General features: G+C 42.5%; 1 protein-coding gene across 2 annotated transcripts in view; it reads right to left on the bottom strand.

Annotated features, from left to right (window-relative positions):
* Positions 1-15679, bottom strand: part of trrap (transformation/transcription domain-associated protein) — a 117961-nt gene that overhangs the window by 29517 nt on the left and 72765 nt on the right. For both annotated transcript variants that reach the window (XM_034107282.2, XM_034107283.2), the window contains 6 exons: positions 14721-14912; positions 11422-11617; positions 9348-9466; positions 9104-9250; positions 7631-7731; positions 2826-3027 (listed from right to left, as the gene is read on the bottom strand). In XM_034107282.2, the coding sequence (XP_033963173.2) occupies positions 2826-3027; positions 7631-7731; positions 9104-9250; positions 9348-9466; positions 11422-11617; positions 14721-14912 (957 nt within the window). The remainder of the gene's footprint in view (positions 1-2825; positions 3028-7630; positions 7732-9103; positions 9251-9347; positions 9467-11421; positions 11618-14720; positions 14913-15679) is intronic.

Below are 15679 nucleotides of genomic sequence, written 5' to 3'. Positions count from 1 at the left end.
CCTTTCACACATGTTTTTATATAGTAAAAGTAAGTATAGTCAAGTAATGAGGGTTTAGTAGTGGAGGGAAAAATATAACTACGTGTACCTCTGAAATGCAGTAGAGCAGACGTATAAAGTAGTATAAAATGAAAATGTGTAAGTACAATTATATCAAAATAGTACATTCGTAATGTCGCTTTCCACCACTGTTTTTCTTTTAAATATCTTGTCACTTCTTCCACCGCTGTAATTTCTTAAATGTTGTGCTCTGATCATCGGATATCAAGGATAACCTATCCTACAGCAGGTCTTTACCAACTCACTCAGTGATTGCACCGTTATGTTTGTCGTTTGTTTTTCATGTATTGTGTGTTGATATTTGTCTCTGTTGATGTTACACATGGAGCGGCTGTGATGCAAGGAGCATTTCAGACTTGATCTGACCATTAAAGTATTATCGTATCGTAACTATAAGAGCAACTAAAGGTCTTTCTGTTAACCTCTGTAAAGACTGGAGGGTTGTATGTGTGTGTGTGTGTGTGTGTGTGTGTGTGTGTGTGGTGTGTGTGTGTGTGTGTGTGTGTATGTATGTGTGTGTGTGTGTGTGTGAGAGAAGGTGGGCTGCTTGTTAGCAAGGATGCCCCTCTTTAGCTCCCACACAGGGCTTCATCAACTGGTAAGTATGGCAGCACGGATCTGACTGCTAGAGAAAGGTCAGTCCATGTAGAGGGTCGACAGATTGAAGTATCAGGGGAGGCCATTAGTCTGTTAACAACCCCCCCCCCCCCCCCCCCCCCCACTGCCTGAGGACGGCCTTCACTCCTCCCTTGATCTGCCGTGGGAACGCATCACACTGTCCACCTGCACCTGTAATGAATCACTGCTGTCGTCCTGTACCTGTGGCCCGGTCTGAGGAGGGGGAAACATCATTGCTGTCCCCTCATCAGAAATAATAATGTGCAGACTGGAGGGGGTTTGGGAAGTAGGGAATTTAAAGTGACTATACCTGAAAAATCACTTTGGGTTTGAGGCCATTAAACTGGCTTTCTGTCCATCAAAAAATGACCTTAAAATACTACGGTGGGTTTTTAAAGCAAGGGCCAAAATACTGTGAAGACTTACCATGGAAAAGCATCGCTTAGTTTTTATGCTCCATATATTTCAAACAAATTGTCACTTCTTTTAAGGCGAGACACCCCAAGTGAATAGGGTAATTTTTTTAACTAAAAGGTATCAGCTAGCAATTTCTCCAGTCAATTACTTACAATAAGGCAATTGTTTTTTGTATTACAAGTTTTCTGAAATAGCATGTTTAAATATGCAAATTATCCATTATCTCATTAAATATGCACATATTTAACACATTTCAGGAATCGAAATCTGAACTTTGGATAAAGCCAGGTTCAAAATTCTTGTTTCATTTTGTAGTCATATTAGTATCTAAGGCTTTTACAGAAGGGATATTGGATATCTCTTTTTATCACTCCATAAATCAGAAAATACTGTCAACAGCCCTAAAATATCCATTTCCGCCATGCGGTATACAATGTTGTATAAATCAGGCTCTGAATGATATATGAACAAACCCTTCTGTAAAAGCCTTCATAATATTGATAGGAATATAACTGGAAGGTTTGGTGTCTCTACGTGCTACTGAAGTTGACATTTCGAACTCAGAGTAGGAGAAAAAACTCATTTTGAGAAAACGACCTTTAAAGATTGCAGTGCGGCGTTAGCTAAACCCTCCTGTTCTCTGGATGACAGCTTGCGCCTCGACGCACTCCGTGAAGGTATTTCATGTTCGGGGTCATTTGTTTAACTTTTGGTGAATTTAGGAGAAATCTACAGACGCAAATAGACAAACTATAGTAAAATAAACACTTCAATGTGTATTTTGTAGGTTTTCCTTCCAAAAGCCTGAAAGAAAGCACTTTGAACTGCCTAATTGTTGAAATACGCTGTAGAAATCATCTTGCCTCGCCTTGATTGAGGCTATTAGTTGCAGGAGCGTTTGTTGGTATGCTAGTTTTAGAAGCAAACACCACCAAAAACACTGATCCCATTCATAAATCCCCAACATCTAAGGACAATATAAACACCAGTGGTTATGCTCTGAGCATTATCTTTTACCGTAAGTCTTCACATTCTGCCTGCCTCATCCTTGTAGATGTTACCTATAATGCTATTTGAATCATCAGTTCATAAAAGATTAGATTAGTATCATGACTGTCTAGTTTTATACTTGTGTGTTTCCTGCTGAAGTATGCAAACGGTTGACATAAAAGCATTGATGCTACAGTGCCACTTGGACATGTAAGGCGCTGTTTACACGAGAACGAAACGGGTTGTATCCGCTACCTTTCTACTGCTACTGACCAGATGTGAGTGCAACATCTGCAGCTCCTCTACCACAACCATCAGCAACAAATGGACATGGAGAACTACATGAACTACATGTTGCTAAATCCACCGCGGGGCATAAACAGTAGGGCAACCAGGCAATCATGGCAACCATGCTCGAGGGTCTTCTTTGCTGCTTTTGGTGTATTTTGTGGCGGAAGTACAGCGCCACTTACAGGCCGGGCATATGTACTACAGCGTCTCCAGCGGGTCAAGCGGTCTCGTGTGGACGGACACGTTTATTGAGCCGATACTGTGTGGACGGGAGACTTTTTTGATATCGAATTCGGTTCGTTTGCGTTCCCGTGTAAATATAATTACTACTTTCTACTGAACTACTTCTATACTCTTGGCTGACTTGACGAACGTCTCTTAAGCTGTCCTTTCTGTTTGTACTAAATGTAATGGATCCCTGACACCCTCTTTCCCAGGTCCCTCCTCACCTTTGCCAGGTATTTGCGGGACTTGCTCTCGTTCTGGTGGCGGCAGGCGTGCAGGTAGCAGGTGATGGCCGAGACCCCGAGGTGGAGCTGCCGGTCTTTGACGAAGATGTTCTCCAGGTAATCCCCCCACATGGCCCAGGCCTTCACCAGGACGTCGTGCATCTGAACCGCCGCCGAAAAGGCTTTATTGGCCTCCTCTGACCTGAGAGAGGGGGGACGGAGAGAAGCGTTAGAGAGGGAGGGACAGACAGACAAGTGAAGGCCAAAGGGAGGAAGGAGACAAGGTAGGATTGGGTGGAAGTGAAATCAGAAAAAAAGAGATACAAAGTAGGACGAGAGGGTCGGAGGAGATGGATGCATAACTTGCAGAGAGATGATGATCACATTCTGAATTATGTACTACACATCAATAAACACCACATTTCATTAGCTGTAAACTTCAAGGCCTCGCCCCCTTCCCCGGTAGTGAGCGTTTAACCCGGCATGAATTAATGTCACCGAGGCGTCTTCCTGTGTTGGAGTTGAACCCAACGCCATCATACTGTGCAGATCAATCCATGTAATGCTGGGCGACATTCTAGGAGCTTAACGTGTTCCTATGTTATCAGGAATGACAGCGGCAGCACGGTGAAAAGAAATCGCACATCTCTATCGGTATAAATCGCTTCAAGAACTACAATCTTCAGAAACATACATTTTTATAATACCTCAACGCCTTACTTATGTCATTTTCTTTACATTGCTGCTACAAATGTTTAAGCCATGGATGTGTACTTCTTATTCTATTTCTTCTCTATATTTAATAAGTTAGCTTATTAAATATAACTGCTTGCCTTTTTTACCTGCTGTGTAACACTATAAATGTACCAGCTAATACACTTTTGGGGATTATTTTTTGTCAGCAATCTAGAAGTCGCACTTTGAATATTGGATTCAGAAAATAGCAGGCGAGAAATAGACACAGGAAATGTGGCAGGAGACCCGGGGGTTTGACTGTTCGTTTATGCCGACGGTACATTCCGGATCATCAGCGGTTTCCACCACAGCTGCTAACCTCACTTTGGCACGCAATGTGAATAACTGTAGTACACCTTTCAGCCTTCGATTAATAAATAAGATGCACCCTGCAGTCGGGAACAGGAGATGTCGATGAGCAACAGTTGGGAAATGGAGCTTCCAAAACCCCTCTCTGGATTACTTTACGGCGACATCTCTCCCCAGCCAATCAATTAAAAAGTGTTATTATAAAAGGCATTTTGGCATATGATTAAGAAATGGGAGTTTGATTGCTATGGGAGTGGGAGCCGGGACCCCGCGGCAACACTTAATGGGGTTTCCTCCGTCACTGTTCAAGTACATTAACAGGTTCGACTACCCGGCTCAACAGGAGCACCGGCACCCAGCAGACTGTCAAATCTCTGACACCCGTTTAATTGAATGATCCCAAAATCCTTTGCACATGTGGTTGCACACGCACACAGCCTCTCCCGAGCCCTCACCCCCACTCTGCTGTTAATTCTCCCCCGGTGTAGGGGAAACTTAATGATTGCAATAAACCCTGCTGAGGTGGAGGCAAGTTCTGCTGATCGCGGAGATTCCTGCAAATTGCCTCGAGCTAATTATTGAGCCGCATATACATTTAATAAGCCTTCCTTAATTTGACTTTCACCCCTCAGGACGACATGTCACGTCAAAAGTTGGCGGGTGTAAAGGTGGCGCTGAAGGGGAAAAGGGTGTTGTGGGTGTGCATGGCCTTAGAGAGAGCAGTGGTTTGATGCAAAGGCTAGCCCTGCAGCAGAAAACACATCTAAACAACGTCACAGGGGTAACCTAGCGATGCATTCTCAGAGGTGAGTTGGCTTGAGGCAAGAAGTGGTGATTAAAGGTAAAAATATAAAACACCCACACAGTGTTAAGGGACCACTGACACAGTTTGAGGCTGAAGAAAAAGTAGGACAGGAAGACAGGTACAAAAAAACTAAAAAGGTAGACTCAAATGTCATGATGTCCATTGATAAGTTCAAACTCGATGAGAATTATTTAAAAAGACATGTTATGCTCCTTTCAGGTGTATATCAGTATGTAGTGTCTCTACTTTAAAGAGTCCTCTCCTGCTGATGTTCAGGTTCATATCAGTATATAGTGTCTCTACTTTAAAGAGTCCTCTCCTGCTGATGTCCAGGTGTATATCAGTATGTAGTGTCTCTACTTTAAAGAGTCCTCTCCTGCTGATGTTCAGGTTCATATCAGTATATAGTGTCTCTACTTTAAAGAGTCCTCTCCTGCTGATGTTCAGGTGTATATCAGTATGTAGTGTCTCTACTTTAAAGAGTCCTCTCCTGCTGATGTTCAGGTGTATATCAGCATGTAGTGTCTCTACTTTAAAGAGTCCTCTCCTGCTGATGTTCAGGTGTATATCAGTATGTAGTGTCTCTACTTTAAAGAGTCCTCTCCTGCTGATGTTCAGGTGTATATCAGTATGTAGTGTCTCTACTTTAAAGAGTCCTCTCCTGCTGATGTTCATGTGAATATCACCATGTAGTGTCTCTACTTTAAAGAGTCCTCTCCTGCTGATGTCCAGGTGTATATCAGTATGTAGTGTCTCTACTTTAAAGAGTCCTCTCCTGCTGATGTTCAGGTGTATATCAGTATGTAGTGTCTCTACTTTAAAGAGTCCTCTCCTGCTGATGTTCAGGTGTATATCAGTATGTAGTGTCTCTACTTTAAAGAGTCCTCTCCTGCTGATGTTCATGTGAATATCACTATGTAGTGTCTCTACTTTAAAGAGTCCTCTCCTGCTGATGTCCAGGTGTATATCAGTATGTAGTGTCTCCACTTTAAAGAGTTCTCTCCTGCTGATGTTCAGGTTCATATCAGTATGTAGTGTCTCTACTTTAAAGAGTCCTCTCCTGCTGATGTTCAGGTGTATATCAGTATGTAGTGTCTCTACTTTAAAGAGTCCTCTCCTGCTGATGTTCATGTGAATATCACTATGTAGTGTCTCTACTTTAAAGAGTCCTCTCCTGCTGATGTCCAGGTGTATATCAGTATGTAGTGTCTCCACTTTAAAGAGTTCTCTCCTGCTGATGTTCAGGTTCATATCAGTATGTAGTGTCTCTACTTTAAAGAGTCCTCTCCTGCTGATGTTCAGGTGTATATCAGTATGTAGTGTCTCTACTTTAAAGAGTCCTCTCCTGCTGATGTTCAGGTGTATATCAGTATGTAGTGTCTCTACTTTAAAGAGTCCTCTCCTGCTGATGTTCAGGTGTATATCAGTATGTAGTGTCTCTACTTTAAAGAGTCCTCTCCTGCTGATGTTCAGGTGTATATCAGTATGTAGTGTCTCTACTTTAAAGAGTCCTCTCCTGCTGATGTTCATGTGAATATCACCATGTAGTGTCTCTACTTTAAAGAGTCCTCTCCTGCTGATGTCCAGGTGTATATCAGTATGTAGTGTCTCTACTTTAAAGAGTCCTCTCCTGCTGATGTTCAGGTGTATATCAGTATGTAGTGGTCTCTACTTTAAAGAGTCCTCTCCTGCTGATGTTCAGGTGTATATCAGTATGTAGTGTCTCTACTTTAAAGAGTCCTCTCCTGCTGATGTTCATGTGAATATCACTATGTAGTGTCTCTACTTTAAAGAGTCCTCTCCTGCTGATGTTCATGTGAATATCACTATGTAGTGTCTCTACTTTAAAGAGTCCTCTCCTGCTGATGTCCAGGTGTATATCAGTATGTAGTGTCTCCACTTTAAAGAGTTCTCTCCTGCTGATGTTCAGGTTCATATCAGTATGTAGTGTCTCTATTTTAAAGAGTCCTCTCCTGCTGATGTTCAGGTGTATATCAGTATGTAGTGTCTCTACTTTAAAGAGTCCTCTCCTGCTGATGTTCAGGTGTATATCAGTATGTAGTGTCTCTACTTTAAAGAGTCCTCTCCTGCTGATGTTCAGGTGTATATCAGTGTGTAGTGTCTCTACTTTAAAGAGTCCTCTCCAGCTGATGTTCAGGTGTATATCAGTATGTAGTGTCTCTACTTTAAAGAGTCCTCTCCTGCTGATGTTCAGGTGTATATCAGTATGTAGTGTCTCTACTTTAAAGAGTCCTCTCCTGCTGATGTTCAGGTGTATATCAGTATGTAGTGTCTCTACTTTAAAGAGTCCTCTCCTGCTGATGTTCAGGTGTATATCAGTATGTAGTGTCTCTACTTTAAAGAGTCCTCTCCTGCTGATGTTCAGGTGTATATCAGTATGTAGTGTCTCTACTTTAAAGAGTCCTCTCCCGCTGATGTCCAGGTGTATGTCAGTATGTAGTGTCTCTACTTTAAAGAGTCCTCTCCCGCTGATGTCCAGGTGTATGTCAGTATGTAGTGTCTCTATTTTAAAGAGTCCTCTCCTGCTGATGTTCAGGTGTATATCAGTATGTAGTGTCTCTACTTTAAAGAGTCCTCTCCTGCTGGTGTTCAGGTGTATATCAGTATGTAGTGTCTCTACTTTAAAGAGTCCTCTCCTGCTGATGTTCAGGTGTGTATCAGTATGTAGTGTCTCTACTTTAAAGAGTCCTCTCCTGCTGATGTTCAGGTGTATATCAGTATGTAGTGTCTCTACTTCCTGTCTCCATGCTCTAATGTTCAGAAAGCCCTTTATTTGTCTCATACTGCCTGTGCTGCAGCACCTCTTTTCACCCTCTGTCTGAAACCAGAGCCCAGTCCTCTCTGATTGGTTAGCTGGCCTGCTCTGTTGTGATTGGTCAACCGCTGAGAGACGATAGTCAAGAAGAAGACAGTGCTGGAGCACAGATGGACGTACTTGTTGATTTGTGCCAGGAACATGCCCTTCAGAGCGTAGAACTCAGCAGTCATCTCCTTGGTGAAGTACTTCAGGTTGGTCGACTCGATCACCTCCAAACCCTTAACATACAAACAAACAGAAGTTTAACTTCACACCGAACTCCAGCAAAGAAACTGTTGTCGTCGCAGGGGAGAGGAGAATCGCGCAAAAAAAAAGACACCTTCTGATTTGGACAGGGCCATAATCACAGGTGAAAAACAAACCGTCTGCTCGGTGTTCATTAAGAAGTAAGAAAAGAGATGTTAAGGGAACTAAACTTCCATTATGGTGAGCCTCTGATTACGTGTCCCCCATGTGCTGCCGTGACAAACGATGTGTAGCCGGCGAGAGAGGAGCAGAGGAGATGAGATAGAAAAGAGAAAGGCAGAGAGAGAAGAGTGTCTACTGGCACTTTTAATGACTTGTGGTGTGCTGCACGGCTTCTATTAATCAGAGTACACCATGGGCTTAAGAGCAAGCTCCTGAGTTACTCTCTTATAAGTCTCCCTGCTATAAGTTGTCACCCAGAGCCTCCCCCAAACACTCCCTACTACCTCACCCACTCAGAGTACCGCTAACTACGCCTGCAGCAGAATCAACACGAGTCCTTAAATCACACTAGATTCATAAAATGTGTCTTCAGTAGATATTTCAAATTGAATCAGGGTCCGAGCAGCTGCACGGCGGCATTATGGTGAAGGTGTTGCATGGGCACGATATATTTATCACGTTTGGAACAGCCGTAATTAGATTGGTACAAACTCTGTGGAGAGTGATCTTGCTAATAAAATATTTAATGAGTTACTTACAAGCTTATAAAACCGAGAGTGATTTTAAACATGACAAACACACTCGTTAACACACTGGCATTTGTAAAGTGTTATTAATTATGAGTTCCAGCAAACAACCCTGGGGCGTACACGTATTGAGGCTACAACTATTGCTGTTATTATGGAAAGTATTCTGAATAAACATGTTTTCATTAGCAAAGCATCATCTATAGGGTTTTAATTAGGGCGGCAGAATTCATACAAATTGTAATATGGACTAGCGCTGTACCCAAATTGCAGTAGGAGCAATATTTAGTGAAGTCAAAATACGTTTTCGATGAGGTGTTGTGGAGATGGCTAGAAACGGCGGGGTTAATAACATTTTTGAATGACACCAATCTTGAAAAAAATAAATAATCATAGTAATACAAATATTTAATTTCCCACGATGTCGCAAATCGGCATTGCTGTATCACTCAATTTATATTTGCAATCATTTATTTTTTCTAAAATTGTGTAGCCCTACTTTTAATGCCTGTAAATGCATGCATATTCACTGCAATGGTCAAACACATAAATAAACAAATAAACAAGTTAGCAAGTAAGATAGTAAGTAAGCAAATAAATGCGATTCTCTAATTGAAAGTATATATTATAGTCGAGTAGAGAGTTCCCACTGTACCTGCATGCACTCGTTCTTGCCCATGACGCCCGCCAGCTGCAGGTAACATTTGACCTGCTGTCTGATCTTCTGGAAGCAGTCCACGATGGGCACGGTGGGAATCGTGTGGATACGACTCAGAATATCCAGCGCCACATTCACCAGACCCTGGGGGGGGATCAAAAACACAATTACCACAGGATCTAAGAACGATACAGTCTGAAGGTTAGGATTCACATTTACTCCGAACAGCAAAAACCAGTACCTGTTTGCGTCCGATCTTTCCGTACTGAATGATGGCAGAGGCCGAGGCGTGAACTCCCAGCATGGCGTTGTTGTTGTTTGGATCGTGCTGTGTGTTGGTCTCATACGCCGTCACTATGGCTATTAGACACACACATAAACAATGGTTGAATGCTCGAGATGTCAGAATTGAAGAAGTTAGCAAATAGAAGTTAAGCATGTAAAAAACTGGGGATGTTCTAGTTCTCTGAAAGCTGTCGTAACGCAGAGGAGGGCATCGGGGACACTGCACGTATTGAACAACGCATGGGCCACGGTGGTGAATTTCAACAAGAAAACTCCACTTCACTTCAACATAAGCTTGAAGGCTGTCACGTAGAAAGGAAGTGATTTTTTATTGGCGCTGCTTCGGTGTGAGTTGGAGCTCACATTTTGCAGTGGCTGCGTCTGCGTATGGTTTCAAAGTCACTGCGGGAGAGAGCACTGAGCAAGGTAAATATGAGTGTGTGTGTGTGTGTGTGTGTGTGTGTGTGTGTGTGTGTGTGTGTGTGTGTTATGTCCTGCAGCAAAGAGGGGAGTGCTTAGCGAGCTGACATTTTGGAAATGCAGAGAGACCCTGAGGGGGTTCTGCAACTCGTGGCCTTTTAAAGGAGACTTCTTCCTGGAACTGGTGGAAGCAGCATTCTGAGGAAGTGTCTGCATGAAGCTGTCATTAACGTACAATGAGTACAAAGTAATGTGTGTGTGTGTGTGTGTGTGTGTGTGTGTGTGTGTGTGTGTGTGTGAGTGTGTGGTACCTTGTATGGAAAATGGTATCCTACTAAGGGAGCATTTAAAGTTCACCATCTGTTCTTCTTTAACAAGCTATTTCTCTCAACAGGTAGCAGCAAATATCCTAGATGAGTCGTAAATAGGGTTAGGGATATTTAGTGTTGTACGGTTAATGGTCTTGTCCTTTTGTGGAGTGCAGACGTGTTTCTCCATTTGCTCAAAGATGTGTTTGAAAGAATCCTATTAGAGATGTCCCGATCCGAACTTTTCACTTGATCGGCTCCGATCCCCGATCACGTGATTTTAAAAAGATCGGAATCGGGAGAAAAAAAATCGGGGATCGGGATTTTTTTTTTTTTATAAAATATTTTTTTTATTTTATTTAATGTTACAAAACAAAAATGACCATGTTCACGTCTTTAAGTCATCCTGAGGACTTAGTTTTGGTTTAAAATGACACAACATCATGTATGTGTTGCTTCTTTTGGGCTTGTTTTCAGACCTGGTTGCTTATTTCTCTGAAATCTGGCAACAGAGTCGGCGCAGTGTCTAATAGCAGCAGTAAACTAACGAGAGGCTACGTTCAGCTGGTGACTCGGGAGTCGGGACAGAGAAAATGTCAGGAGTTTGGAAGTATTATAAAATTGAAAGCGAAGGCAGTGTAACAGCCAGATGCAATGTTTGCAAGGCGGAGGTTCCGCGTGGTGGAAAGAACAGAGCTACGTTCAACACGACCAATCTAATACGCTACCTGAGAAACAAACACCAACAACAACACGGCGAGTACACAGCGGCCACTCCGGTAACGGCACTGAAACAACCGACACTTTCAGAGACTTCTAAAAGGAAAGAGAAACGGCCCCAGAACAGAGAAAAGGCCAAAAGAATAACAGCCAAGATAGCTGAATTCATCGCGTTGGATGACCAGCCGTTATCTGTTACCTTTTTTCTCTCTTAATGCATTGCATACAGATCGGGAAAAAACGGTATCGGCAGATTGTCAAAATCAAATGATCGGAATCGGATCGGAGCAAAAAAAGGTGATCGGGACATCCCTAAATCCTATATATAGTATGTTTATCTTTTCTGTTTGTCTTTGTCTTAGCCCCTCCTCTTTTATTCTTGGTGTGAAAATGTGGATATCAGACCCTCTGCAGACCTTCTGACTGTTGTACTTCGCTGCAGACTGCTTGACACTCTGTAACGATTTACCTTCTTGCAAGAATAAACTCCCTAAAAGACCGTCTTCATTTCAGTATAACGGAAAGGTTTCCTCACCATTGTATATTATGTACTGCTTTGTCTCGGTAACTTTCACCACATACCTTGGTAGTGGTGCTGGCGCCACATGAAGATGCTGCTCCAGTGGGACAGGTCGTCGGACACGATGGGCAGGCGGTTCCTCCAGGTCTTCACCACCGTCTTCATGTCGTGGAGGCTGGTGTTTCGGCCCAGGTTCGCCGGCTGCAGCCCCGAATTAATCTGAGCCGCTTCCTGCAGCTCGATGATCTGCTGCGCCGCCTGAAGGGGAAAATAAAGTACAACAAAAATCAGCTCTTGACCTTTTTATAGTCTTAATATAGTGTCTGGGTGACTTGACCACACTCACTTGACTCCTTTTATGATCCATGCAAGGTGGCTGAATTACAGCCGAATGCTTCGCATGCTTGCAAAGGCTAGCTTTTTCATTTACAGTTAACATTCGGTGTTCCGAGACAAAGATCTGGTCCAGACTGTGTGGCATCTGCACTTAATCTTGGTAATGTTTTGTCAACACAGAAATGTACGCTGCAAGCCAAATAGATCACCGCAGAACACACATGACGTCCATCTGCTGTCAGACAGAGACTGGTCACTTAGATATCTCATGGTGTGTTGCTGATACGGCTTTGCTTGCAAAAATACTATGTTTTTTTAGTGCAAATTAAGTGTTTAATTTGATTTAATAATACAAAAGATGGATGATCACAATAAAAACTCTGAAGAACTTGGACTTGTAGTTTTTCTTTTACATCCCATTTATTTTATTCTATTATAATTATTATCCTTGTGTGAATAGATACCTCTCCTATTCTGTAAAAACACCTGCATTTTCCTACGGGGATCGACAAAGGTCTATCTTAACTTAACGCGTTTGGGGTGTGGCTTTAGTTAAGGGATGGAGGAGCACAGGTGGGTGTAAGGAAGTGAAGAACAAGGATGAGGAGGTATATAGAAGGAAGAAGAAGAAGAAAGGTAAAGGCAAGGAAGACAGAGTGTGACCGTAATGGATCAAATGACGTAAAAGCATCAGGAATACAAAACAAAAGTAAAAGGCAGAAAGAAATGGGTGAGAAAAAGAGGACTGTTACTGTCGGGGTAATGACCGAAATGAAGACTAAAGATGATGCTCGGCTTCAGACTCAACAATCCTGCTGCTGAAAGCCTCCAAAAACGAGATGGATCAAAGCAACCAACACCTCTCCGGAACCCTCTCTAACATTACCCGGAGAAACCGCAATGCTTTCATAGCCCCTTCTAACGAAACACATTTACCATTATTCTTAACTTTGGACGCTTTTTAGGACAATTTGATTGAACGTGTGTTAAAAGAAACCCAAACACACAACATTTTATCATTGAAAAAACCGTCGATATGATTTTATGCCACATAAATAATTTGGAGTGGAAAATCTTTCTACGTTAATTCAATATCTATATATCCATCTAATATGGGGAAATGTGAAAATGATAAGCGAGGGCTTCTATCCCATGAAAAAGAAAGCCTCATTGATTGGCCCAAAGCCGCTTTGTGAACATATAATCAATCATTCCATTATAACTGCTCATCAATCAATATTAATGCCGAGCCTCGCCATCGACCGTGCGGCTGATAATCCGGTGATCGCCAGTCACCGCTAAGAGCTGGGATTTGATGATAACTTGATCCAAATGCTTTCTGAACCCTCCCGTATTTGCAGAGTCCGGGCTTCTCGTTCTCCGAGGCTCGTGCCGTCGTGAATGTGAGATGTAGAGAGTTTGGGGATGGAGATTTGCAACCGGCCGCTCGGCTGGGTGGAGGAATAAATAGCTTGTTTTCCTTCTGCGGGGGTAAATAAGTGGACTGCACACAACAAGAAAAGAAAGGAGTCGCCCCAATTCAAATACCCATTTTGAAAAGATAAATGTAGTGAATCGGAGCGGTGCTGAAGACTTAACCCCCCCCTTGCTCCGGAGTCAAATCTCCCAAAACAAAATTAATTAGGCAATACAATATTTTTCACAATTATCTGTTAATATCAGCTGATGGCCGTTTCTAACCCGTATTCACAGCGTCCCATTCATCATGTAAATGTAATTCTGCTGCAGGTATTTAATCAAATGGTATCTGATGGCAGGGAAGTAATTACAGCTATTCTAAACTAACTCTTTCTTCCCTCCTCCTCCTCCTCCTCTTCGTCGTCTCTCTCTTCTGTTCACTCTACCTTTTTCAATGTTCTCCTATGCCTTTTTCATCTTTGCCCCTGTCCATTGTAATCTCTCCGGGGGGACTCAAAGAGGCTTTGGATTTTTTTTTTTTAATCATCCATCTACAATTTCTACAAAATGAAGTGCGAGAGGGCGGCTTCTCCGGGCTACTGATGACCTTTGACATGCAACTCTTCACACTGACCCCTACACACTCACACCGTCTGTAGTCACGTATTTACAGCTGACTGAAGCTCCTTCTTTGAGGGGCAGGTTGTAAAAACAGTTCTAAGCTTTGGGACACTTCAGGACTTCACTCACTTCACAGGAACGGTCATCACTTATCGTAATCATAGATTGGTATTAGCATATTTCTGCAGAAAATAATTCGAAAAAAATATATAATAATAATAATAGTAAAAACAATTATAAATAATAATTAAAAAAAAAAATAATAAAAAAATTCAAGTTGCATTTCGTTTTTTTGTGAAACCCCTTTTTGTTAATCTGATGGTCCTAAACTACTCGGTTTTTTCAACAGACCCTGGTGTTTCTCAATCTCGAGTACGCTTCCTTGGTAGCACATGTCTGAGTCACTTGCTTCAGAAGTGAGGCAAGAATCCTTCCTGGCATTCGGAAAATGAAGAGTGGAACAGGCGAGCAAGTGTGCAGGTGTGCGTCATATGAGAGGCATTTACCACCACAGATTTGGGGAAATTGGTCCGTGTGCAAAGCATTGTGGGGATTTTAAGACTGCGGAGTCTACACATGTGCAGCCTCGAAATGTCTCACTACGAAGTACGCCGGGCTCGGTACATGCCGGACATTGGAACAGTACTTCGGCGGCTCTCGATGACGTAGTATGCTTGAAATAGTGGCTCTGGAGCAACTTTACTCGACATTGAGAAACACACCCTGAATATATGCATGTACTATAAAATACAAAATGAACACTTATATCTGTTTTCTGGACTAAAAACAGGTATATTTGATCCTAGAAGCAAAGAAATAAATATATAATACAACATAAAAACAAAACAGTCCACGCAGAGTCCCGAAAGGACCAAACATAAGAACAGAACAAACATCTCAAGTATAAACGAAAGCCAATGTAAAAAGATACATCTTCAGTTGTTTTTCTAAAAGCTTGAACAGAGACTGCAGAGCGGGTACTGACCTGCAGCAGCGGCGTGTGCACGTGGGACACGATGTGCGGCAGCCGCCTCCACTCCCGGATGGCCAGGCTGGAGGCCATCTCCACCAGCCGCTCGATGAAGTTCAGCTGCTGCTCCTCCGGGTGGCAGATGGCCAGGTAGCCGCGGTGCATGTTCACCTTCCACGCCATCTCCTTAGGACAGCTCAGCTCCACCTGAAACACAACCAGAATGTTAATATACCCGGGTCACGGTGAGATGATGCGTAAGAATACGGCTGCTGACGGAAATTCAAAGAGTCAAAGGTGTTCTTGTCATATCCACAAAGATACAGTGGAGAAATGGCAATGACATTCTTCTGACCTGCGCTCCTCCAACAATGCAACATATATAATAAAATACAAACATTACAAATAGAGCAACAAGTCTATATATATACACGTCAATAGAATATGGGATATGTACAAGAACAGAATATGAAATTAAATAATGTAAATTAAGACTAAATTAAATACGGTTTATTGCGGTGATATTTATATAAATCAGTATATCGCAAGATAACAGGAATGTTTATCTATATTTATTATTTAAAATGGGAGTTTTGCTAGTGTATATTTAGGAGGAGCATAAACAGGGTGTATGCAGGAATCCTGAAGTCAAATGTAAAACCTTTCAAGACCTTTTTTAAGACCCTTCCCACACATTTTAAGACCTCATCGCCACTTGGAGTTTTAACCGGTTACCTTGGCGACACACTTTACCTCACATTGACTATATACAGTATTGATTGTCCTTCCTCCTTATCTTGCAACCATTTGGACGCAGACTTGCATTTCCCCATAACGATGTTGTTTAATAACCGGCGTAAACGGACCTTCATGGCTATCAAGCAGTGAGTGTGCGATGTCCTGTTCAGATGACGTCTAACCCGACGGGATGCCATCAATAAACTCCACAGAATCACACGACACACCTACGCCAT

Source organism: Pseudochaenichthys georgianus, chromosome 19 (genome assembly GCF_902827115.2).
Source record: "Pseudochaenichthys georgianus chromosome 19, fPseGeo1.2, whole genome shotgun sequence".
Lineage (NCBI taxonomy): Eukaryota > Metazoa > Chordata > Actinopteri > Perciformes > Channichthyidae > Pseudochaenichthys > Pseudochaenichthys georgianus.
Note: the sequence above shows the minus strand (reverse complement) of the source record. Positions and strands in the feature narration are given on the sequence as shown.